General features: G+C 39.3%; 1 protein-coding gene across 1 annotated transcript in view; it reads right to left on the bottom strand.

Moving 5' to 3' along the window:
- Positions 1–23,978, bottom strand: part of magi1a (membrane associated guanylate kinase, WW and PDZ domain containing 1a) — a 29,589-nt gene extending 5,611 nt beyond the window's left edge. The window contains exons 1-18 of the mRNA XM_079467687.1: positions 23,779–23,978; positions 21,363–21,558; positions 19,323–19,405; positions 18,493–18,528; positions 17,477–17,534; positions 17,092–17,195; positions 15,270–15,386; positions 14,799–14,984; positions 13,162–13,809; positions 12,199–12,233; positions 11,113–11,374; positions 9,171–9,262; positions 8,099–8,291; positions 7,052–7,363; positions 5,810–6,013; positions 4,361–4,448; positions 4,209–4,257; positions 540–683 (exon numbers count right to left, since the gene is read on the bottom strand). Of these exons, the coding sequence (XP_079323813.1) occupies positions 540–683; positions 4,209–4,257; positions 4,361–4,448; positions 5,810–6,013; positions 7,052–7,363; positions 8,099–8,291; positions 9,171–9,262; positions 11,113–11,374; positions 12,199–12,233; positions 13,162–13,809; positions 14,799–14,984; positions 15,270–15,386; positions 17,092–17,195; positions 17,477–17,534; positions 18,493–18,528; positions 19,323–19,405; positions 21,363–21,558; positions 23,779–23,857 (2,886 nt within the window). The 5' untranslated portion in view covers positions 23,858–23,978. The remainder of the gene's footprint in view (positions 1–539; positions 684–4,208; positions 4,258–4,360; positions 4,449–5,809; positions 6,014–7,051; positions 7,364–8,098; positions 8,292–9,170; positions 9,263–11,112; positions 11,375–12,198; positions 12,234–13,161; positions 13,810–14,798; positions 14,985–15,269; positions 15,387–17,091; positions 17,196–17,476; positions 17,535–18,492; positions 18,529–19,322; positions 19,406–21,362; positions 21,559–23,778) is intronic.
- Between the last annotated feature and the right edge of the window lie 3,307 nt (positions 23,979–27,285).

Consider the following 27,285-nt stretch of genomic DNA (forward strand, 5'->3'; position numbering starts at 1 on the left):
GTTGACATTAAGACGGCTTAAAACAGTCAACATGGTCTAACATGGCATTGCTTCCACATTAATATTATACAACTATGAGCTAACATGGTAAACATCTGTAACATGGCAATATATGAAGAGTTTGGTTCCAAACTGAGTTAAAAAAATCATGTTTTTTATTATGTTATAATGTTTTTATTGTGTTTTATTGTGTTAATTAGCTGTATTTGTTGAGTTATTATGGCTTAAATCAAAACAAACCAATTGCAGTTTTATTGATAGTAATTGAAATGCACAAGAAAAAAACATGTTTTTTGAAATATTTGAATTTGGAACCAAACTCTTCATATATTAAGTAATATCAATCGAACTGCAGTTGGATTGTTTTAATGAAGTGAAATATACACAATATAAATATGACACATACAGTAATAATAATAATACGTAATAAAATACATGATGTTTACCTGTTTTTGCAATTATAATCTATTCATATACAGTACATATACAGCATACAACCATGTTACAGATACTGTGTGAAATCTACTACATTCACTTACTCTGATTTTGCCATTTCTTGTAGCTGCTCCATCCTCAGCTAGTCGAAGCACATACAGGTCCATATTATATTCATTTCCTCCTCTCAGACTGAAACCAAAGCCTTTATTGTCTCTCTCTAAATCAACAGAGTAAATCTCCGCCTCCTAAACACAAACACAAACAATTGAAAAAATATTAAACGGAAAAGAAGGAGGTTCATATTTAGCACACTCGCCATGAAAGGATGAAATAAAGAAGTGACCTGCACGGAGGGATATCAATACATCTGGAGTACATGAGTTAATTCATTGAGACATATGATAAAAGTATCATGTTTTTTTTTTTTTATCTTATTGATAAAGCGAATTTGGGAAACAAATGAGCCACAATCTGTTAAATAACACAATAATAGTTGCCTTTAGGAAGGCAACGTTGAACAAGAAAACAATAACATTTATTATAAACATTATTGTGTACATTTTGTCCAATGAACATGATTTTTTAATATCATATTAATGTCTTAATTCCTTCCTGTGGGCTCACCACGTGCGGGAGGGACCATAGGGGGTCAGTGCAAAGTGGATTGGGCGGCAGTTGGAGGAGAGTGCCTCGACAGCCCCATCCCTGGACACGAAAGCTAGTTCTAGGGACGTGGAACGTCACCTCGCTGGCGGGGACGGAGCCTGAGATGGTGCGTGAGGTTGAGAGGTTACGACTAGAGATAGTCGGGATCTCCTCTACGCATGGCTTGGGCTCTGGAACCACTCAGGATGGACACTTCATCACTCTGGAGTTGCCTATGGTGAGAGGCGGCGGGCTGGTGTGGGTTTGCTTATAGCCCCCCAGCTCTCCCGCCATGTGTTGGAGTTTACCCCAGTGAACGAGAGGGTCATTTCCCTGCACCTACGGGTCGGGGTTAGGTCTCTCACTGTTGTTTGTGCCTACGGGCCGAAGGGCAGTGCAGAGTACCCGACCTTCTTGGAGTCTCTGGGAGGGGTGCTGGAAAGTGCTCCGATCGGGGACTCCGTCGTCCTACTGGGGGACTTCAACGCCCATGTGGGCAACGACAGTGACACCTGGAGGGGCGTGATTGGGAGGAACGGCCCCCTTGATCTGAGCTTCAACCGGATCCCGAGGGATGCTGGAGACATCGAGTCCAAGTGGACCATGTTCTCCACCTCCATTGTCGAAGCGGCCGCTCGGAGCTGTGGCCGTAAGGTCTCCGGTGCCTGTCGAGGCGGGAATCCCCGAACCCGGTGGTGGACACCGGAAGTAAGGGAAACCGTAAAGCTGAAGAAGGAGTCCTATCGGGCCTGGTTGGCTTGTAGGACTCCTGAGGCAGCTGACGGGTACCGGCAGGCCAAGCGGACTGCTGCCCGGGTGGTTGTGGAGGCAAAGTTTGGTGTTTTGTGGTTTGGTGAGGCCATGGAGAAGGACTATCGACTGGCCTTGAAGAGATTCTGGCAAACCGTCCGGCGCCTCAGGAGAGGGAAAAAGTGTCCTACCAACGCTGTTTACAGTGGACTCGTCCATCACCCAAGCCGAAGTCACTGAGGTAGTCAAGAAACTCCTCAGTGGCAAGGCTCCGGGGGTGGATGAGATTCGCCCTGAGTACCTCAAGTCTCTGGATGTTGTGGGGCTGTCTTGGCTGACACGCCTCTGCAGCATCACGTAGCGGTCGGGGACAGTGCCCCTGGGATGGCAGACTGGGGTGGTGGTCCCTCTTTTTAAGAAGGGGACAGGAGGGTGTGTTCCAACTACAGGGGATCACACTTCTCAGCCTCCCCGGGAAAGTCTATGCCAGGGTACTGGAAAGAAGAATACGGCCGATAGTAGAACCTCGGATTCAGGAGGAACAGTGTGGTTTTCGTCCGGGCCGTGGAACGCTGGACCAGCTCTACACCCTCTACAGAGTGCTGGAGGGTTCATGGGAGTTTGCCCAACCAATCCACATGTGTTTTTTGTATTTCGAGAAGGCATTCGACTGTGTCCCTCGCGGCATCCTGTGGAGGATGCTTCGGGAGTATGGGGTCGGTGGTCCTTTGCTAAGGGCTGTCAGGTCCCTGTACGACCGAAGCTGGAGCTTAGTTCGCATTGCTGGCAGTAGGTCGGACTTGTTCCCAGTGCATGTCGGACTCCGGCAGGGCTGCCCTTTGTCACCAGTTCTGTTCGTGATTTTTATGGACAGAATTTCTAGGCGCAGCCAGGGGCCGGAGGGTGTCAGGTTTGGGGACCACACGATTTCGTCTCTGCTATTTGCGGATGATGTTGTCGTGTTGGCCCCTTCAAGCCAGGACCTTCAGCATGCACTAAGACGGTTTACAGCCGAGTGTGAAGCCGCTGGAATGAAAATCAGTAGCTCCAAATCCGAGGCCATGGTCGGCAGTCGGAAAAGGGTGGCTTGCCCACTTCAGGTTGGTGAAGAGTTCCTGCCTCAAGTGGAGGAGTTTAAGTATCTTGGGGTCTTGTTCACGAGTGAGGGAAGGATGGAACGGAAGATTGACAGACGGATCGGTGCAGCTTTTGCAGTAATGCGGTTGATGTACCGGTCGGTCGTGGTGAAGAAAGAGCTTCAATTTACCAGTCAATCTACGTTGCTACTCTCACCTATTGCCATGAGCTTTGGTTCATGACCAAAAGGACAAGATCCCGGATACAGGCGGCCGAAATTAGCTTCCTCCGCAGGGTGGCTGGGCGATCCCTTGGAGATAGGGTGAGAAGCTCGGTCACCCGGGAGGAGCTTGGAGTAGAGCCGCTGCTCCTCCACATCGAGAGGGGTCAGCTGAGGTGGCTTGGGCATCTGTTCCGGATGCCTCCTGGACGCCTTCCCCGGATGGAAGAAAAAGCATGGAAGACCTAGGACACGCTGGTGGGACTATGTCTCCCGGCTGGCCTGGGAACGCCTCGGTGTCCCCCCGGAAGAGCTACAGGAAGTGTCTAGGGTCAGGGATGTCTGGGCATCTCTACTTAGACTGCTGCCCCCGCGACCCGGCCCCGGATAAAGCGGAAGAAAATGGATGGATGGATGTCTTAATTCATTCATTAATGTTATGCAGAGCTCACATTAAGTGTTTTAATACACACAGTGTGAGTCTGTCGGATGCTGGTTTATGAAATAAACTGCGAATGGATGTTTTTAAAAGCAGATCTGAGTCTCAGTCAAAGTGGGACAAATGTTAACTCTGGGGATCCCACATCCACATGCAACTTTGTGGATTATGTCCAGGTATTCTTTTCATTTGCCAGTCTTTCTGGAATCCATATTGAATGTTAGCTAGCCAGTTAAAACTACACTATCGTGCAAAGTTTGACTAGTGATGTACTGTATGTTTGTCATAAGGTAAACTTTAAGTTTTTAAAATGTTTGCACTTTGCATATATTTACATTTAATTATGGTTATTATTTTACCTATTGCAAACATTGGTCTGATGTGAAATTAGTATTGAATAGGATTTGTTTTGTTTAAAAAACTTACAATATATCTGAAAGTCAAATAGTAAACTTCATGCTGTAGGGAATTACTTCACTGTATGTACTAGCAAGATTTTAGCAAGACTATTATTTTTGTTTACATTATAAAAATTTTTATGATTTTATACAAACATGCAATGATCTTTTTCTAAACACAAATCAAGGAAAACATATTTACATTATTCCACTTTTAAAGATACAATGTCAAATCTTGTACCTGATTAAAGTTTGCTGGTTGGATCTGGGCTTGTTTCGATTTGCTGTTCCTATTTGAAATATAATTGGATAGGGTCAAACAAAACTATATCAATGCCATTAAAGACCCCATGAACATAATAACTGTGAATCCAGGTAATGAATGTATCTTACCTAAGCCCCGTGTTGCTCTGAGGTGAGTGTGTTGTGGTGATGGTGGCAATTTTCTCTGCGTTTGTCAGTAAAGAGGAGTTTGACGTCTCTGTTCGGTCAGAGAAAAAAACAAATAACACTTCAACTTAAACAGACCACTTCATTGTGTTTAATTAGAACATACAAATAAAGTGTAAAAATAAGAGATTTTTGAAAACCGCTGTAGATATTTATAATAGTTTCCGGATCTGCCTCCATTTAATGGATTTAATGGGGGGCAACCTGATTTAAGGTCCAAATTTCCGTTTCTTTGCAACTTTAAATGGTTAAACATGACACCGCAATACATAATCACGTTGGAAAGGTCACGCGTCTGACATTTATGCATCCCGGATGAGCACTGGAACGGACCATTTTAAACAATGATCTAGCTCAAAAACATAACATGTTTCGCGAAACATTCAGCAACAACTGAACGGTCTTCCTACTTACCACTCGTAAACGATGGGTCGGTACATCCGCTTATGTCAGACACGTGACCTTTCCAATGTGATTACTTATTACGGGAAGTCGTGAACGGGTACAAGCCATGTATTTGGGGTTAAAAGTATAATTTTTTAGAAAATAACTAATCGTTTCGCTAGAACACACCCAAATTCATCCGCTGGTGTTGCGTTTAGCCATTTGGAGCTGCAAAGAAACCGAAATTTGGACCGTAAATCAGATTGCCCCCTTAAATCAATTATACGTTTCGGTTTTTAAGTAAGAAACGACGTTCAAACGTTAGGAACATGCAAATTGGTTTAACCATTTGTAAATCTAATATAATATATCTTTATAAAATACATATTTATAACAAATTTTTGTATAATATTAAACCGCCTCTCTCAAAATGATTTCCAGAATCCGGGATACAAGGTGTTATTCGTTTTGAAGGGTTGTTGTTTGAAAAGAATGGAATGTCATGACTGGCCAATCAGAATCAAGTATTCAAATGAGCCGTGTCATAAATTATAATAACAACATTCACAATACATTTTAATAACTACCTATTTGTAAAGAATAAGGTGATATACCACATTATAAACTCCCCAGTTACCATAGCCACAATGTATTTAAAGTGTTATGCATCTTGGTCCCAGTTTATCTCATGGGTGGTCTTTGTTGGCTTTAAGTAACATAATAAATATTAATAATATAACTATAAAGAATAACTCTCATATTACACAGCGGCTATTAAACATTAAACTTGAGGTCAAATGTGATTCGTGTGGAAGAACACATAGAAACTATTCATTCATAACTATTAATATAGTCACAAATAGGTATGCATTCTAATGTATTGCAACTGTTGTTACGATTACTTATGAGACAATATAACACAATAAAAAAAGTATTTCATACAACTTCCATACATGGTCAAGACAGTGCTCTGTTCACTTTAAATGTTTAACAAACCAACTAACTCACCGTCTCCAGGTATGATGCGCAACATAACAGTGTTGCCGGCCTCTTTGATCAGATTCACAATGTCTGAGTGGGATTTGTTGGTGATGGAGCAGCTGTTGACTGCCAGGATACGATCACCCACCTTCAGCTTTCCACAGCGGTCCGCAGGACTGCTGTCAATGATGCGACCTATTTTATGAGGCATGGCCACACATGTGTTTCCGGCTGAATGATCACAGGCGTGTGCATGTGTATCATACATCAGAGCAAGAAAAGATCCACAAAGAGACAGAATTGTGAGATAAAGAAAGATGAAATGATAAACATAAGCCCAAACGTACAGAGTTGGCAGAGTTAAAGAGTATGATGGTATGAAAGACCTTCATTTCAAATAACAGCAAGCAACAAACCTGCCAAATATGAATGAAATAAAAAATACAATTCCTGAATATGAAACTGAAGTTTAACCATTATTCGCTCAGCTATTGAAGTGTAAGGCCGAGAATAAGTTGTAATGAAAAATGAAAAATCTTCTAGGTCTGTATTCAGCCATAGAAAATGTGCTTTTGGGAATAAAAGAGTATTACAGAATAATGAAATACATCTCATTGTTATAATATTATACTGTATATTGAACAAACAAAACTTGAATTATTATTCCTCTAGGCATTGCCGTGTCCTGTTTTATGAAGCTTCCCCAAGGTTTAACTTTAAACTGAAAAGTTTATACTCCACCCAAGAATTCTGTCATGAATTACTCACCCTCTGTGTACATTTCTTTGTTTGGTTGAAAACAGAGAGAGATATTTTGGAATAATGTGAGCAACCAACAGTTCTGAAGCACCATTGACTGCCATAGTAGGGGAAATAAAATGGTAGTCAAAAGTGCCCCAGAACGGTTTGTTTTCCTACATTCCTCAAAATATCTTCTTTTGTGTTCAACAGAACCCAAAAATTAATAAGTGTTTTCCTAATATGGCAGTCGATGGTGCTTCAGAACTGTTGGTTGCTCACATTATTCCAAAAATATCTCTTTTTGTGTTCAACCGTGTTATGTCACGACAGAATTTTTATTTTTGGCTGGAGTTACCCTTTAAGTTAAACTGTGTATGTATATGAATAAAACAAATACATTATTTTTGAACATACATTTTTAACTCTCCCCTTTAGTGTTGACTTTTTTTACTGGCCTTGCAAATCATCGGCCAAACATTCAAGTTTCTGGCTTTTTTGCCCGTACTGAAAAAACACTGAAAGTCTTACCAAGCGTAGTCCCTGGATCAGCCCGTGACACAGACGACACAATGACGAAGCCAAAACCTTCATTCTCGCCACGCTTAATCTCAACATCATAGGGCTGTAGAGTGGTGGGAGCCATGGCCACTACGGTGCTTCCACTGCCACCTCCCCCTCCACTGCCAATGCCACTAGTGCTTCCAGATCCCGAGCTAACGGTGTTGAGTGAATTCTGGCTGCCCTGCGGTGTCCTTTTCTCCTCTGTGAGTGACGGCGCCTGAGTGCTGCTGTGGTGAGATGATGTGGGCGATGGTGGTATATCAACCTCACCCTTAAACCCTGTGTGTATAAAACTCTTATTTTGATTTCAATTTAGGTACTTAGGCCCAAAATGACATGAGTATTTTCAGTCTGCACTCAACATTTTGGAATTGTGGTTTGAATTTAGGTTAAAAATCAAACGTTATTATTCATCTTATTATTTCGGTTTTTTAAGCTTAACATAAAATCTTTCAAGTAAAAATGTTTTATGAAGTTATAATTAGAATAGTTAAGGTTAGGGATTACAGATTTAAGGTCACCTGCTCGTGTTAGCTACAAGGGGAACAAATTAGCATTCATTATCGATTTATTTAGATGCCGATGTTTTCTCGGCCAGATCTAAACATTTCATATAGGCAATAAGATTGATAAGATAAGATCAATTATTATATTTGGCAATTATTTAATTGTTAATTGAATTACTTAACCAATAATCAAATGTATCCATTTATTCAGTAATATTACACAAAAATACAACATTTATTATTTTTAAATTAATACATTTAGTTAAAATATTTCACAATATCCACTTTCACAAATGACCACTGTGGTTAAATTTGTATTTTGAATCGACTTGAGTACATTGTGCCTATTAAATGTATTGTTGTTTACCCAAATGGCCCGTATAAATAGCATCTAGTGTGAGAAGAGATAAAAAAGGTATAGGGGATATACTACTATTATGCGACAACGACTCATAAATAATGAAATACATTTAAAAATAAACAAAATAGAAAAAAAGTAATGGTTTACCTCCATAACCAGTCTTGCGTCGAACAGTAAGGTTGACATGGCCTTGTTTAGCTGCTTGTTGCATGAGTTGAACCACCAGTTGGTGAGATTTGCCCACCACAGCAGTGCCATCCACACAGATAAGTTCATCGCCAGACCGCAGACGGCCATCCTCATCTGCTGCCCCATACTTAACTATATGCCCTATGTAGATCTGGAGGATGAAAATTAAACATGAACCATTTCAGCATAAAGTGTTGCAATTGCAGTAATAATAAAAACAATACATTTACAATGTCATAATATAAAGCTTCAAAGAATAGAAACACTTTTTTTAAAATCCGACTTTTTGCAGTTATCAAGTGTAGAATAAGTCCTTCTTTATAGTTGAGCATGAGTGTAACTGCTTTTTGATCATATAAATAGTATAAGTGCATCATCCAGGCCCCTAAAGTCTGTGTAAAGGTGATTCAGAAAATTGTTTCTAAACATATTATAAATACTAGAAATGCATTTCTGAAACACTTTACAATGACTTTGAACTGGTCGCTGAATTGTGGAATAGACCATTAAACGGTTTATGTTTGTATATGTTTTATATATTTTTTTTCATGTTCATGCCCAAACAATCAAATATGTTTAACCCTCGTGTGCTGTTTTGGACATTTTTGTCCATTTCAATTTAGTTTTCTTTGTCGTTTTGGCTGTGTTTGTGTAAACATCATACATTTAGCAAAAGGTACACACAATTGTTACTATCAGATCAATTTGGAGAAAAATGTCCTCATTGAAAGCCATAAAAACTACAAATTATTAACTGTTTGCCATTGCAAGCATAAATCATACATTCCATATAAAATCCTAAATTAAAAATCCTTATTAAAATTAAGAAAAATTAATGAATTTCAAGAAAACGTATGTGTGTCTATGGAGCATTCAGTTTTTCTATTTCTCCTGTATTAAACAGCACTGCAGGCAAACTAAACAAAAGATACAACTATAACTAAACACATTAATTTATTGCACGTACTAAACCTAAAAGTGTTATTTTAATATGTTTGTTAGAAGGATTTGTGTGTGTTATCAGACTTACAGGTTCTCCAGGTTCGTTTCCCCCTAGGATCCTAAAACCATAGCCTGTGTCTTTCCTCCACAGAAAAACATCCTGTTCTTGAGAATCTGGCACTAAAGTAAAACAAACTATTTATTATAGTGATTAACAGCCAAAGATGCCTCGGTTGTATGATCATATACATATATACAGTCACAGAAAAATGTTCAAACCTATTTACAGTTTATCTGCATTCACGATTTCTAGTTATGAGTTCAATTAATATGGTCATTTTTTGTTCGTTTTGCAAATTAGTGACAACATTTATCCCAAATTCCAAAGTATTATTTGCCCTTATTTGCAATAAACTGGTCAAAATAACAAAAAGATGCAATGTTTGCAGATCTGGAATGGTGCAAAAAAATATTGAATCTACAATACAAATGTTTTACGTGTATTTTGGGATCAGCCCAAAAATGAGTAATGTTACTGTTTGTCATTCCTTAGGTTTGTTTTTGTTTAAATTTACCAGTCACTGGACTGGAATTGCCACAATCCAGGTATAAAAGGTGCTATATACTAGGAATATATATTAGAAACATTGAAACATTGATTACTTTTAGAGCGGTTACAGTACAGTATACTGTATGTGGTAAACAGTGCTACATGGTAATGTACTTCATTTGATACATTTCTCTTTGAATTGTAAACTTGAACACAAACCAAACAATCAAAAGCATGTTCCTTACATTTCTCCATGTTTCTCTACTAGTCTAACAAATACAAATAAAAAAGTCTGAACCAGTGACAATAATATCTTCCATGATATAAAGGTAGCAACATCTCTACCGTTTGATGCATTTCCGTCAAATTGTATATTCCATATGGTATATACTGTACCATAATTGCCCATTCGTACTAACAATAAATGGTTAATACTGATTATCAGCTAGCCAAGTACAGTACATTTATTTGACAGAAAATACTGTTTATTTATCTTAATTCTTGATTTGTATATGGAATATCAACCACAGCAGATCAAACCACAGCTTCTTGGCCCAATCACATCTCACGCTGACTCTCAGCAGGGGAACAGCATATTGTTCATCATTAATGCTTAGCATGCATATTTAACTGGTCTGCTCCGGTCAGAAGGTGGTACACAGCGCATTTAAAAGATTTGGACCTACCCTGTTACTCAGCATGAACCACTTAAGAGACCAGACTGGGAATTGGCATTTTGTATGCTATCAAGACACAAGGGACAATCTGGCATCAGACTGGCCCGCTTGCACATGGTCACGTACTAAAACGATACTAGCGTCATCCTCCCTCCAGAAGCCAAACTATAGCGTACATGTCCCATTAATAGGCAGCACTTTACATTACAGTCATTATGGTGATGAAGGCGGGACGAGAGCCGTAAGGCGGGGCACACCGGTCCCGCATATCTTACAGAGGAGATCGGGAGCTTAAGAGGATGAGCGCAGGACTGTTGACGAGAGGACCAGGCCAGGACATTTGTTAAGTTTGTGTTTATGTTCTTGGGGCTGGCAGTCAACCGTGAGGTGGCTGCCGGTCCTTTACTTCCGTGTTATTGTTTGTAGTCAATAAGCATTGACTGCGATACATGATGGTTGTATCACTCAAAGCATCTGGTTAGGACATGGAGTTAAACCAACACCAATAGCTGAGTAGTAGTAGTTTGCCAGATCAACTGGTCATATTTGACAAATAAATATTTGTAATTTCCCGTAATATTTGTAATTTGTCAGCGTAATACTATATATAGATTAAAGTTTTCTTGGTTAAATTCTAACGCCCCTTACATAATATAAATGTTTGCTCAAATAGTGTTGCTTCAAAAGACCCACCTGATGTCATATGGACTAGTTTTAGCGCTTAGAATTAAGATTACAATTGCGTTGCAACTACTTGTCACAGCAAATAAATGTACTCATGGCTGAATAAGGTCAGTACTTACTGCGACTCTCATACATGGTCCTGGACTGAGCCCAGATTTTGAAAGGGTCTGGCTTTTTCTGGAGCATCCCATTGGCTGCTGGGGGGTCAAAGGGGGGCAGCACAGGTAGTGGCTGGTTTGGGGGTGGAGGAACGGGTGGAGGAGCTATCCGCATCTCAGTGGACATGATAGCCACCGGGTGGCCAGGTGAGTCTGTGTGAGCACTGCGACGACTGCACACGCTGTGCTGAGAGCTTCCCTGACTGTCTTTCCTTTCCAACTGCTGAAACAGAGAGATGACATGATTTAATGTGAAGATACCATTTAGTATGATAATTGATCCATATTCTTTTTGCACTATACAATAGCTTAAAAGTAAAATTTAAAAGGGAGGTCTGATGGAATTTCAGTTAAGTTAGTGAGTAGTATAGCTGTTTGAGCATAAATGAAATCTTCCAAATTGCAACGCTCAACGTTAACAGAAAAGGACGTTATTTTCTTCAACAGAAATCACTTTTTGGTGGCTAAAATGAACAGTTAGTACTACAATTCAATTTTTTAAACTGGAAATATTTTTTATTGTGGCTAGAAGGGACACAGCAACATCCAGTTGGTTCCTTGCCACCGTGTGCCACTTTTGGGCTCTCACTTTTAAGGTCATATATATTTATTCTATGTGTATTTCGTGGAGTTTTTTTAGATCTTCACATGTTTTGTGTTTTGTACATTAAAATATAAAAATAACATTTACGTGACTTGACTATCGAAAAAGAATCCATACACAATGACCAGATATGTGCAGTCAAATATGGAGGAGCTGGGGATGAAGGATGTCATCTGCTAGAACTAACGCTATATATAGGTATTTTTGATATTTTTTTGTAGAGTAGCTTTACTATTTCAATATTTTCAAGTAGTTTGAGAACTTTCACACGACATACAGTATAATAATCTAATGTAATGTAACATTCTGAATAATTTACAAATGAAAAAGCAAGAGAAAAACGGGAACAAAAACTGATATAAAAGCACACAACATAAGATCCCTACAGGGGTGACTAGAAAACGGAAGTGTGGTGATCAGAGAGGCAGAAAAAGTTGTCTTACCATCACTTTGGGACTTCTTTTGGGCTGTAGGACTCCTGTGTGTGAGAGAGCGATATACAGACAGAATAATCATCACCCTCACACTACAGTATTAACATCTGAACATTTTTTAGTTTCTGTCCTCCAACTCTTTTGGTATTTTGCTATCAGAGGAAGCTGGTACAGATGGTTTTCCCCTTGTGTACTATTCTTCGATATAAACACATTTGGTCCTAACAGTGTCTGGGCATCAGAGAGACTTCAGGCTCTTCATGAGTCATCTCATTTGCGGGGAGGCTTGCCGCCTCTGCCACCTTCTTGTTATACCACCCCCTCACTAGATGCTGGTGAGGTGAATGGTGACATTTGGAAACCGTGACCCAGGTCAATAGGAGGTCAAAGGAGGAGGATACAGGCAGGACAGCAAGTCTCCAGGATGATATGATAAGAACAAATCTGATATTGTGACAGCCCCAGTTCTGAAGTTTAAAGAGTAACTTTTACAATGTCCTTAAAATAAAATTTCATGCAGTAATGTTGCTGTGTGTGAATGTGAGCAGTCTACCAAGTTGTAAAGCCAAAAGTGAACAAATTGCAAAGTTATTGGCTTGGGAAAAACGGAATCGTGAAAACGTGTCGTCTGCCGTTCTAATTTCAGTTCCGGGTCGGATTTCCGTCACTCTGTGTAATGGCCGCCTACGGTCCATTTGTGACACTGCACGCGGTAGACCAATCAAAGCAGACTAGAGCATCTGATCAATCAGATCAGAGTGGGCTGACAGAAAGGAGGGGATTAGACAGACAAATCGCTGAACTAATCATTTGAGAGTAAGTCAACAAGAAAGGTAACAATAACTGCCTAATATTAGAAAATGAAAGTGTTTTTACACTGTGTATGTTCGAAAACTTGTTGTTGGACATTAAATTCACAAAAATGTGCCTTTTGTGTACCATTGCAGTCTTATTAAAAACACAACTGCTTACCTCTTTGCACCAGCATGGTAACTTCACCTCCTTGTCCGAATTTGCTGAGAAAATCCACCACCTGGTTGTGACTCATGCCCTGAACGTTCCTTTTGTTCACGTCTACAAGGATGTCTCCTTCCTTTAGCCCTCGGCATCGCGGGTAATCCACGATCTGCTTGACCTTTTGTCCCTCACCAGTAAGACTATCAGCAATTGTAAATCCAAAGCCTTTATCCCCCTTTTCAATGTGAACTGTGATCAGTTCAGGTTGTGTAGCTATAGACGATGCCAGAGTCACTACATCGTTACCATAATTGAGGCAGCTATCACCTGTAACTAACAGAGCGCCTTCTGACCCAATGCTGTAAGCGGTAGGTTCACTGGAGGTCATGCCAATGGCACTGGCACCAGTTGCCATCTGAATAGCCATGCCAGGGATGGGATCAAATCCCTCCTGACCATTGACTATAATTGGTTCTTTATCAACAATGGCCACAGAGGTGACCAGGCTGGTGTTGGGGTCATTAGGGTCAAAGGGCAGAGGGTAGCCGCGGCACAGCTCCAGCTGGACCATAGAGCCGATTGGAATTGACTGAAAAATCTTCACCACCTGGGCATGAGTGTATCCCAACACTATTGTGTCATTCACACTGACAATAACATCACCTGAAAGACACAAAAATGGTCAGTTAGGGGCGGTTTTCCAGACAACCACACTGTGTGTTGTGTTTCCTGCTTATATTATCACATATTATCAGATTAGGTGCTAGTTGTGAAAACTGTAGTTTCCCACTTATAGAGGAAAAAGTGACACAACTTCACACAAGGTAAAAGGGCAGGGGTAGGTGACGGCAAGGGAAGACAAGGCAAGACTAAACGCATGGCACAATTAACATGGAACAAGGCATCCCTCCAAGGCAGTTTGCACAAGAACAACGAAATTAGCACACGGGCCAGGACACCGGTACAACGAACTAGCACAAAACAATAGACATGAGGGCATTAAGTAGGGAAACTAACAAAGGATTATTAACAAGGTACAGGTGAGTGTAATGAAACACTCACGGGAAGCTAACGAGGAAACGAGAGGGGCGGGCCAGAGACGAGACCAGAGAGAACGCATATTATGTCATGACTGACAATAATCAGTTTTTCTCCACACAAAACACGTGGCCCTGTCATGATCCTACCACTAGACTAGGAAATCAAGACATGAGAAGGCAGAATCATGACACGTGGTGTCTGTGACGTCACCAGTAGGTTTCTGAGGAGCTGTTTTGAAGCTTAAAGTGGGCGGAGCCTGCCGCAACCATTTTAGCAGCCCCTCACTCCCAGATTATCGAAAATGGGCAAAGAGGCGGGACATGGTTGCCGAAAACCACTTATCAAACCTAATTTGCTGAATTTTAAGGCTTAATATAAGAAAAATAGGTGAGTTATAAAAAAAATCTGCCCCCTCACAGTTTTCATGGAGGGTAAAATTTGTTAGATAGGCTAAAATAATTTTTTGTGCTGTAAAGTTTTAACATGGGGCTCAATGAGATTCTGCTCTCTTTTGTAGCCAGTGTATGGCGGATGAATTGCAGTTTAAGTCACTTCCGTGCTTAAACCGTGCGAGAGAGATCAGAAGGTTGCCACTTGGAGAATATACTAACCTGTTTCCATTTTGCCATCCTCAGCAGCAGGTCCATCTAGCACAAGACTTTTGATCTGTAAAAACTCATCTGGTTCATCTCCTCCTACTACTGTAAAGCCAAAGCCACGCCTGCTTTTCAGCAATTTAGTACTCATGAATGTCCCTTTCAGTTCAGCTGGATTACGGGTGAAGAATGGTTTACTTCCTGAAAACACAAACACACCCATAACTTTTTACCTTCCATAGACATGATGGATTTTATATTGTACAAACTGTATATTTTATTCCGTCAACCTACCCCTAAGCTTTTGCATTTAAAATACTCATCATTACTGTGTGCCCACAATGTTGGAATCATGACACACACACATTTTGTTATGAATCATAATTAATTACTATTTTACTAAATAGTTATTAAATAGTATCATTAAAAGTATTTATTAAATAAATATAGAATATTTCTGTGAAAGGACAATTTATAAATTCTCACGCTTGGCGCCCTGGGCTGGAGCGGGTTGGCTCATCTGAGGGTCTCTGTATGTTTCCAGGTGACTTGGCACATAAGAGCCAATCACAGCTCCAGCAGATGAGTGCTCCTCAATCCATTCTAACAAAATAAAAAAAACTTGCTGTGATGCTTTACTTGTCTACAAGCTGTACATGCTTCATTGTACTAAGAATGTGACAATAAAAAAGTCATATTTTATGTTTCTGGACATAAAAACTTGCCATCTAGATGTCATTGTTGAGGTGGAATAAAAAGGGCCATGTGGTTTAGGTCTACTGTTGTTTTAAACAGATAATCACTGTCATCAATTTGACCTTGTAGTTATTTTGAGATTTGTCTACATCTACATAAAAAAAGTGCAATGTTGTGGTTACAAATAGCAGCTGAGGGCATAGTTTTTTGCTATAATAAAAGCTGCACCAGTAGCTGTGTTTATGCATGTTCTCTGTGGCTCTGTGCAAAGGCTTAGACCTCTGACTTGTTGCCTCGCTGCCTAATCGGGCAATGACTTCAGAGGAAGCGTTTGTGAACGTGGGCAGCTTAGAGAAGGCAGCATAACGGAAATCTATTTGAATAATAAACAGAGCGCGTCTTTAAAATAAACATTTACATATTTAGAAACGACCATGCAAATATTTCACAAGAAATGCAAGAATTTCAAGTTATTAAAAGTGAAAAACAGTAGTAAAAACTGAAGTAAATTTAAATGCTCGATTAAGATCTGTTTATAACTTGATAATATGCTTACACACAGCTATAAGCAGTCCTTTGACGGCAGCCACAGGGATATAAATTCCCCAAAATGGGATTCCCTTTTGTCGTTGTCATGTGTTAGTATGACTTCAGTTTTGTCCTTGTTTAACTGAAGGAAGTTTCGACACATTTAAATGTTAATTTAATCAACTGGCAAATGGAGTCAGTTGAGCTATAGGTTGTAATTATGTGATACAGTGTTTAAGCTAGGATTTGTGAAACTAAGGCGCTGGATGAGGTCACACGCTAATTATCGTATTTTTGGAAGTGGGATATCTCCCACCACATTAATGTTACCAATGATTTAGTAGCCTTAAAACATTACAGGTATCTTTTAATAATAATAGAGCACGTTCCATAAATTATTTCCGGGTTGAAGAGGGAATTATAAAATTTCCGAGAGTACGCTTGCTTATTGCTTGATTTAGAGTCGCTAAATCTAGTGAAAAGTACAAATTTAGCGATAATGGCCGGACAAATTGGGAATGAATGGGGAATAGTGCGTCACTGTAGTTGTAGTGAGTAGGATTTTTGCTGTGGGAAGACCTTCCCTTTTAAGTATAACTTGAACCATATAAGGACCAAGTGTAAAAGTATGGAATGCAGTATGGAGGTAAATAGGAGCCAAAATTTTACCTTTTAGGACTTTCATAGAAATGTTTTGTCAATTGTTTTGAAGACATTGCTGTAGATACAACACTTTGTGGAAAGGGCAATCACTGTACAATTAAGAACCATTATACGTGTCTGGTGGTAAACGCAACTGAAAGGTTACATATAGGTCATTTTGCCAGATGCACTTCCTGTTTCTTTTTTGCACTACACACACGGCAGAACATTCTTTAAGACTTAATTAAATATGTGCGCTTCTGGCAGTGCGTGTTGTTTACATCTTGCAAAAAGGTCTATATACAATGATAAATTACAAAGATGTAAACCAAACCTTAATTTATTCATTTATAAACACTATTTAATTTTAAATGCTGTGTTAACATCACATATAGAATAAAAACTGAAACCAGTGTATACAGAAAGTAAAAATGGTACACACCTCTGATGTAGCGCCCACCTTCAGGTGACTGGTGGGTTTCAAGTTGTTTCTTACGTCGGGCCTCCAGCAATGGATTCTCATACTGAGTCTTACGATTAACATGACTGAGAAGACAATTGTAATTTGTATACTTTAACATCAACAACCTATCCTAGACAAATGCTATATATTGAATACATCATTAAATAATGATTCAGTATTAATTATTTTAACAATAATCTCCATGTCATGTTACAGTCTTGAATTATGTTACTATAAATAAACAATAATTAGATAATAAGTAAGTACCATATGTATTACAGTCAATCAAACAGATTAAATGCATGTCGTTAGAAATGTTGTCGTCGGACTAGATCGATAAGAATGACTTGATTCTGACACTTACTCAACATAATATACTCCATACATTGGGTCTTCAATCTTCTCCCAGCCAGGGGGCAGTTCTGACACAGACAGGGGACAGGAGACAATTGAGAGATATAAAAAATAGCTGTCATTGGTTTTTAGTATCGTCTCTGATCACCCTTATAAAATGTGCTTTGGTATGCGCTTTAAATGTTTAAACAGTGTTATAAAAAATAGTTTGTACGTACTGTATCAGTCATTTGTTTTTAGTAAGTGTTCCCACAAATGTTTAGGTTGCAGGGAAACTTGTGCTCTATGTGTACATTGGGTAAGGACACGATGTACAACAATGACTGACACAGTTACGAGCATATTACCTACAATAATGCTCCCCATATAACAAAGTTTAAAGCAATCCAAATTGTCTACACAATAAACAATTATTTCAGCTAAGGATTATACTAGGGCAAATCAATTCGATTAATAGTTTTTTTAAATGTGGTGGATTCAATATCGATTCACAAAAACTGTGAATCTATTTTTTCTTTCATATTGCCGCAAGCACTGAACATTCATTAACGTGAATGGTATTACTACTACTATCCACAAGATGTCACTTTTCCTTTTAAAACGTTTGGATGTTACAACAATCGTTCATTCGTTAATTAACATGGCGGATGCGGTGTGTTGTCGGAATTGAACATTACCTTCACATAAAAGGCAGCTGTTCATAGGAATGCAGCCTATTTAGAAATATCTATAGGATTTGTATAAAATCTATGATCATTGACTCGATTCGAGAATCGAATCGAGAGCTTGTGAATCGGAACATCAGAATCGATACCCAGCCCTGGAATATACCTTAAAAACCTGCTCACAACTGTTTACCATTTCCAAGCAACATAACATATTACACATGCCTGGCTCATGTATTATGATTTACAGCGTCTGTGACTACAGACTTTGACACACACACAAATTTTAATGCTCATATAGTTGTGTCAAGAGTGACCTTCTTTAATAAACAAACTGGAACAGGTGAGATATGAAACATACCAAGATCGTTGTCTAGCTCTTCTGTGTGAACACCCTCTTCTCAAAAAGAAGCAAGAAAGACATGAAGACAGAAAGAAAAGAGATTTTAAATATGAGGTGTTTGACTGGTGTTTGCCAGTAAAAAGTGACAATTGTAAAATCACAATGGGGGTGTCTCAGTCAGCTCCCTAGGTGGTGAATCAGCATTTCGTGTACACGGCTCTGGTTAGGACCCTGGCTCACACTACACATTAGACAACTTGTTTTCCTGAGTCGTGACTTAAGCGTGTTGTGAAATGTTACCATTGGTATTTATAAATAACAGGCAGAACCAAGTACAGGTTGCAGATTTATTTTCTCTCTCTGGTGGAAGTACATTATGAACTATTTCTGTGACATATCTGTGCTACAATTTAGCTGAATGTTATATTCAAATGTATCATTTTTTTAACATTTAAACAATTTAAAAAATCACAGAGTTGAACACAGTGGCTTTACTTTGCTGTTATAAAAGCAACCCTTTTGTTATTTCGGCAGATATTTGCTTGCATTAAGCCAAAACAGCTTTAATGGAGGTTGGGCAAGATGGTGGGCATTCGTCATAATTAAATTAGTGTTGTTGGAAAATCCAAATATATTCATTGGGGATTTTCACGTAGCGTAGGTAGAAAACATGCATTCTTGAGAGTGGTATGTATAGTACATGTCTTAAAGAAATGGCAAAGAAAAGAAAGATGAATTATGTAAAGTAGATGAATCAAGTGGTGGAAGCAAAACAACATTTTAAACAAAGCTAATGAGTATGCAGAAACTGACCCACGTCTTAACATTGACAGGCCAAAAGGTCTTACCATCATCTTCACACTCCTCCAGTGGCTTCGACTGTTTCTCCTGACATCGAGGGTCTATCCATGAGGTTGTCTTTGTATTGTGGCTGTAAAAAAAGCAATTTAAAGTAAAGCAATATTTTACCAAAAAATCTTAACTGACTATTCTAGTATTATTGCAAATCTGTATGACTTTGTTTTTGGGAAAACAAAAGCAGGTAATCTAATGTTTTGAGAGGCAGCTAAGGCCCCACTTGCCCAAACCCTAATATCATATGTGCAAAAGCCAATTGGTGTCAAAGCAACAGATAAAGGGCCACCCTGACCCCACCCCTAACCCAAACGTCACAGGAACAAAGTCGAATCATAATAAAATGTACAAATGACATCGAACTAATTCACACAAATGAGCCAAATCGTAAAATAGGTACGAATTCCCATCAGACAGCATTTTAGATATATATATTGTGGCTGTAAAATGTTAACATGTTAACACATGCGATAATTTTTTTCAGATTAATGGTGGATTCGCACGGGTTAGTCGCGTTTGTCCAGTCCATTTAGAATGGGAGACATGGGAAAATGTTAGCTCTTTGCGACAGGTGCAGCTGAAGATAAAATATTTTATCTTTTTGTGAACGGCAGTTGCAGCCACATAGGATTAAAGCTGGATACTAGGCGCAGATTCCACTGTTCACAGAGTGACGTGTGAATCCACCATAATGCGTCAAAAATATTGAATGCCATTAACGCAACATCCGTTTTCTGTCATCATTGTTTAGCATTACATTATATAATCACGCTCTTATTCATATAAAGGCCTTTAAACTATTTAGGCGTGATTTAAATGTTGTATTGATATGTGCTTATGTGAACACATGGGCTAGAATCTGTAAGACAGCGCACCAATATTAACTTCCCTTTCATGCTTGAATGAATTATAAAAGTAGTATTATAAAAAATTATATATTTCATAAAGACATCAGTTACAAAGCCAACAATATTAGAATGTTAGCTTTTGTTCATAAAATGATGCTGTCAAAGAAATGTGTTGTTTCTACATTCATTTGGAGATATAATGTGACATTTTTAGAATGGAAAAGTATATTTAAAAACATAAATGCTGTGTGTTGTTAGTTTATTTTATCAATTGACAGCACTATATTAAACATGTTAAATAAAATAAATAGTGTATGTTTCCCTATTCTTGAAAAGGGCATGGGTGCGATTAATCGCGATTAAAAAGTTAATCTATTGACAGCTCTAATATAGATATTTGTACATGTATAAGGTGGCATTATGTCACGTGGGAGCAATACAAGATGCTTTCCCATCCACTGTAAAAAGTTTTGCTCATGCTTATCAGAATGAATGGTTGGAAAACATCATACTGAGTTATGACCTTCTGATTTGTGGCTGTTGTCAATCATATAAGGGTTGTCTTTATTTATTTATTTTAGTAATGTATGTGTAGTGTTTGGAGAATCATGGCAATAATCTTAATGAACATTAGCATGGTTAGTGATAGTTAGTGTAGAACAAGCTCAAAATAATAAATAAATGACATGATCATCGTTTTTAATGTCTCCATGCAATCGAAGTGCTTTACACAGTGTTGCAGTGTTTTTTATAAATGATTCATCTGGGCACACGGTTATTTTTTTATTCATTTGCACTTGTACTCTTTACTCAAAAACATTAAGCTCCTCTCCCCCTCTCAACAACAACTATTCACTACCTGAGGTCGGCAACACAAAAGAGGTAGAACCGATCAAAAAGGGAAGGGCAAAATAAAGCCCCGCCCTACATTTTTTCTAATTTCAGAAGCCGTTTAACTCGGAGACACATCACGATACAGAAACAAAGGCAATCGCAACTTCCGTTTCGTGGTGACTTTAAGGTTTCTACATATTTGAGCCTTCACAGTGAACTTTGAGCGTCGTAACTTTGGCGTTGAATCATATGACCCCTTACACTGCAGACTGTAATTTTGATGGGTCAGCTGTTTCTGCTACCAATATAGATCTACTATCAGTATCATGTAGGCTGTAACATGTTTCTTACTCTATAAAGTATATTTCTCCATTCTCTGTATAGGCCATCTCCCAGTTGTCCGGCAGCTGTCCAAGCGGTTCTTCGTCTGGAGGCGGCCCAGGGAGGTTATTAGCATTGGCTGTAGGGGACGCAGCCATGTTGCTCAGCACATAGGCGGAGACATTTTCTCTCACCACGTTGTGGGCGTCCAGGCGACTGGAGTCTTCTGTGCACAAAAGAGGAGAGGGGAAAAAACTATGTGCTAAGAAAAAGGATGTGGGAAATGACAACAAAGGCTATTTATGTTTCTTGGCAAATACAATCCAAGATGTTAACAAATACATAAATTCCTCGAGTAGTCTTTCTGTCTACATAGACAACTACCTTCAACAGCTGCATCTGAAATAATCAAATGATCAAATGTTTGCCTTGTACATTTTATTTACATTTTACCACACATAAGCATAATATCTGCACTTTGAGCCCAATATGGAATATGCTGGTGACAGCAACCTAATGTGTATATGAATCAAACAGGAAAATACTTATTAAGTGTATATTCTGTACCATAACGCGATAAAACACTCTTGTGTTTGGTGGGATTATGAGCCCCCTTCTTTTGAATTATTCTGTGATCCATATACCTTAAGTCAAAGTCTGGAAGAATTAAGGTTGGAGTGTTGGGAGTTGTTTTTACCTTCACTGCCAATAGAGATCAATCCTATGGAACTCACAAACCATGTTCATGGATGACAAAGTTTTATATATCTCTACTTTATGCTGGGTGTACATGACTTTCTTTTTTCAGACCAATACCATTTATCCTTTTTATTCCAAGATTGCCCTGGGTTTGAATGGCAAATTTCTCTGGATTCAAACATTTTGGAAACATTTGGGATAGTGTAAGAATAAAAGTGAACAAAATATACAACATTTTGGTGGTGGTTTTAGATTTTTTTAATGCAAAATATTATATATTCTTCCTTTTTAACATTTAGTGACAACTAGGGATGTCTGTAGACCAGCTTCTTGATGTAAACATTGTTGATTTTGTTTTTATTCAGGTAATCTATGTTTAGAACTCAGAAAACAAGATATCTAAAATTGCAATGTAGGCAGCTCACTAGGTTTCGGAACAGAGACTTCCATAGACACATAAATTTGGATTTTAAACCAAGTCTGTGTGGTGTTGGCCTGTTGCCTATTACTCTGATTCAGACAGCCTTCAGTAAGCGGGAACACAAGTAGCATGCTAATGCAACAACTGCAATCTATTCAAACCTACAATCTCAGCTGCTTCATAGACTGCATTAAATGTACCAACAGCAGCCTTATAAAATATATATTAACACACACAGACAAATGCAAACGCCAAAATAACTACACTATGCAGTAATGACATATATTAGGAGTACTCTTTCCTGCTCCCGCAGAACCCTAGTCAAGTACATCTGTCTGTTTTTTTTCAAGTAACACAGTGTCACTCCACACCAGATGCGACTTGATGTCACGACATACTAGAAAAGGTAAATATATTTTAGCTAAGTTTGTGTCCACTGCCGCTGTGATGGCGATAAGCAACAAGCCACAACAGATTCTATTAGTAACAGTAGATTTTTGTAAATGCCACACTTTGCATCCGATGTGGACACAGTGTTATTCATAAGACCTCAATGGGGTATTTGCACCCAAGCAATGAAGTACTTCCTCTAAACAGACAGACATTCCATGTTCTTCCTATAGACTTTTATTTACATTTCAAGATTGCAAAAACACTTTGTGAATAACAAAGGTTTATGATACTAACATGTTTTGTCTACCAAGATAATCACTACAAATTAACACAATATTTGCTCATTTTGAACCCTTAGTACAAATACCAGAAGTATAAAGCTAAAACAAGGCTATAAACAGACTACACTATGGTAGATCGATATCAACATCAACACCAACAAACCTCTGACAACTCAAAATGTATTAAAAACATGTTCCCTGGTTAGTAGTTACTTTGTGAATTAATGTCCATCCATGTTGTTAGAGATGTGTTCCCATGTCGCATTATTTGTGAGTTTTACTGTATATGCGTGATGACAATGTTTAATGTCCCCACCAAAGGATGTTGTCACTTTCAGCAACGTGACAGTATTAAGAGGCTTTGATAACCACAGACCTTATTTTCGCCGTTTAACCAAAAACCCATTAAAAACCCATTGACTTTGAAAAAACGCCCCAGAAGTGCTAACATGCTAACTCGCTTTTGGGTTTTGCATAAAAAAACACCTCACCTTGCTGTACCATATTTATCAAATTTTACTGGTGTGGACAACCTAATTTGTAAAAAATAAAATGTATCATGTAAGTACAGCCAAAGTTAAACACACACACCAATGCTTTACCGAAGAAAACCAATTTCCACTATGAGATTCCATAAAAACCACAAACACACCTGTAAAAGTGTTATTCATGCCTGTGGTGATGACTGCATCCTCCTGCAGATCTGCATGTGCTACTCCTGCATGGTGCATGCAATTGTGGAATTTGGTGTGCTTAGACGTAGAATTCTGGCAACCAGTGAAACTGTCACACAGAGCATCATGGGTAATCACTGTCCTACTGAAGGGCTGGCTGGATAGGTTGGGCTCCCATAATAGTTACCTAGGCAACCACAATTCTATTAATATGTTTAAAATGAAATAAAGACATCGAACTGTACAAAGCAAAAACAAAATGCAGACATACATACCACAGGCATTTTTGCTTACGATGATATAAAAACACAAATATTCAACTATTCAGTATTGTGTTAAGCTTAGGGGTTTTAAGTAATTTGGGTATGGTTAGGGGGAAATAAATGCAAAACATAAAATTGCTAGTCTTTTATTTTTAACATTATTAGTTTACATCAAACAAATAAATAAATAATAATGCATTATTGCTCGAGTAGGAGTGTGATAGTGTTCTATATCAGTGTGGCTGTGATTAGGCCAGAGGCACGAGGCCGCTGTTATTTTTTTTAACAGTACTCAGAAGTCAAGGCAAGGACAAGATATTACGTTGTGACCGTATGCTGTGTCTTGATAAGTATGTGTTGTATACCATGACATAAAACATGTTAACTATGTATGCATGGTCAGCATATCCTGCATTATTCATTGTGCATATTATGTGAATGTAATTATAAATGACAAAAAGTACTTACATTTTGATTCTCTTATGTGTGTATCATAAAACACGGCGAGACAAAACCCTGTGCGTGAGTGTTTTAGGGCACTTAACCAACAGTTCAAAAACAGAAAAATATAAAAGTGAAGAGAGCAATGTTATGCATTTGCTGCCCTCACCTGCACCATCGTTACTAAGAAATGTGGTAAACAGCTGCTGGCTTGATGACGCAAACGGACAAACAATTTTTTTCTGAATAAAAGCACTTGCCTGACTATCTTAAAAATATTGCTTTATCTGCCTAATGTGCTTTAAAATGCTAAAACCATGTACAAACTGTCACATACCCTCATCTCTAATAGTCCCACACAATTCCACTTTCAGGAAATCCTTCACAAACAGGAAGCCGTAATCCACACTCTGAAGCTCACTGTGACAAGGAAGGTAGGTCTTACCTACAAAGCAAAAATCATAATGTTAACAATGTTATGTGGCCTGTATTTTATTTTGTATACTGTGTGTACTGTTCATATTGCAATTATAGAAATTTGTGATATAAAAAACACTCTTTTTGCAATGTTCTTGTTTTAACATGAGAAAGATTAAGCATAAACATACCATCCTGCCTCAAACTGACAATAAAAAAATAATCACATACATTCTTTGAGCAGTGACTTAAAGGGAAAGTTCACCCTTATGTCATTCCAAACCTGTCTGACTTTCTTTTTCTGCGGAACACAAACAAGGGAAAGGTCCGCAGAACGATCAATTGATGACATCTCAGTACTGAGAGAGCGATTTACAAGTCTGTTGTCTACACGGTCGTTGCAAGGCTGGACGTTGTCATGTTTTGGAAGCGTAATGGCTCATATGACAGGGGGATGACGAACAAAGGAAGCAAATGCTGTGATACAGAAGACCCTCCCAAGCCTAGAAAAACCAAGAGTCTGCTCACACTGTCCTATCTGAACCGCGCACAGGTGCGTTTGACAACTAAGGCTTGGTTTGATTGACTAGTGTGAACTCTCCCAACCGCCCTGGCCTGTTTTGAAGAGGTGGGCTTGAGAGTGGTTTAGTTCGGAAAGGGGCAGTGTGAGCTCACCAATCGGCTTTATGATAATAAACACACCTAAAAAGCCATAAACTGAATGTTTTCGTCTATAAAGGATTACATTGTGCTGAGAGAAATTACTTTGTTTATGTTTACTTCTGTTTATGTGCTGGCCCTTAGCTGGGTTAAGCTGGTCTTCTGACGATCCTCAGCTGGTCCCAAGCAACTAGCTCAGGACCATCTTAAGCCAGCTCATACCAGGTTGCAAAACATGGTTTCAAAACATGCTAACCAGCTTATGCTGTTTTTTCAACAGGGCAGTGTTTACATGAGGTTACCATTGAGGATGTGCTCACTGCAAGTACGAGTGTACTATGACGGATGCTATTGTTTCCCCACCCTGGGGACAGAGGCAAGTTTATGGCAATGTATTCCTTCTTTCTGATCACAAGCCCAACGCTCTAACCACTAGGCCACAGCTGGCAGGCTTCCACGGACATGCCCTTTGACAAAAGGGCAGGATCTACCCAATTTACATTACAAATGCTTCAAGACCTAATATGATGTAAATTTGATTAGAACCTTGGGAGGAGTTTTTTTAAATATGACTTGAATTGGTAAAAACTGAACAAAATTTGAAGAGGAAATTCAAAATAAGTGACTACTTGGGGTGTTTCACTAGTCAAAATGTAATGATTGGCATGCTACACCCAATCTAAAATGAAGACTCCACCCCGATGGCGTGCCCATTCATTCACCTTTTTGGGCTGAGGAACTTGAGAGGCACTCTTGTTCGCTGCAACTGGCTAGCGCAGCACTTGTGGCAGGATGGACACAACGTCTCGTTCCCTCCATAAGGGAACCGAGGTTTCATGCGTGACTGAGATGTTCCCTTTCTGTCGGTCTCTACGCCGGTGTGTAGAGACTGACAGAATGGGGTCCCTGTCGAAAACGCCACGGTGCTCTGCCGCGTCAAGATTTCCAGCTGAACGACACTGACCGGCCTAGGCGATTCACGAATGAGCGTCCAGTAGTCTGTAGTAAGACATCAACTCTGTAGATGTCTGCCAGAGAGGCGCTCTGAGCCAGTGCCCACGAGGAGGCTGCACCCCGGCAGTGAGCGTCACTACAGTGGGCAGGGGCCTGAGATTGGTAAGCCAAGGGATAGTGTCCACGATCCTGTTCGGTCCGAGTAAAGGCATAGGCTTTGTACTGTACACGAAAGGGAAAGGGTTGGGACTTCCTCCCAGGGGGAGCCCCTGCAGGTTCCCCACCACTCCCGCCGTGGACTAGGTGGACTCTGGGCATGTGGCCAGGTTGGGGTTTAGCCCACGTGGGGTACCCCAGCTCTAGGCACCCGCTGGACAATGAGAATGCGTGCTGATCCCCTACCTTCAGTTTCATTTAGGGCTGAGTGAGCTTTCACTTTTAGATAAAATACATATTTTGTTCCGACACTTATATTTGTGCAATTTTACATGTCTAATACATGTATGTGCAACTTATTACACCCCAAAGACACAGAAAAACACGTATTCGCACCATAACGACCCTTTAAATCTCTCTTGGTTTATTTAAGCGACAGATTTACTATGTACAATTTAGCAATATACAGTCTCTTTTAAAATGAAATTAAAATGGAATACGTTTAACCAGTGACAAATAAATCTGAAGGCTGTCTGTTATTTGACGTATTACAATGAGGGTAACTTGTCATCCCAGTCTTGTCGAGTTGGCAGC

The sequence above is a fragment of the Barbatula barbatula genome, assembly GCF_947034865.1.
Source record: "Barbatula barbatula genome assembly, chromosome: 11".
NCBI classification, from domain to species: Eukaryota; Metazoa; Chordata; class Actinopteri; order Cypriniformes; family Nemacheilidae; genus Barbatula; species Barbatula barbatula.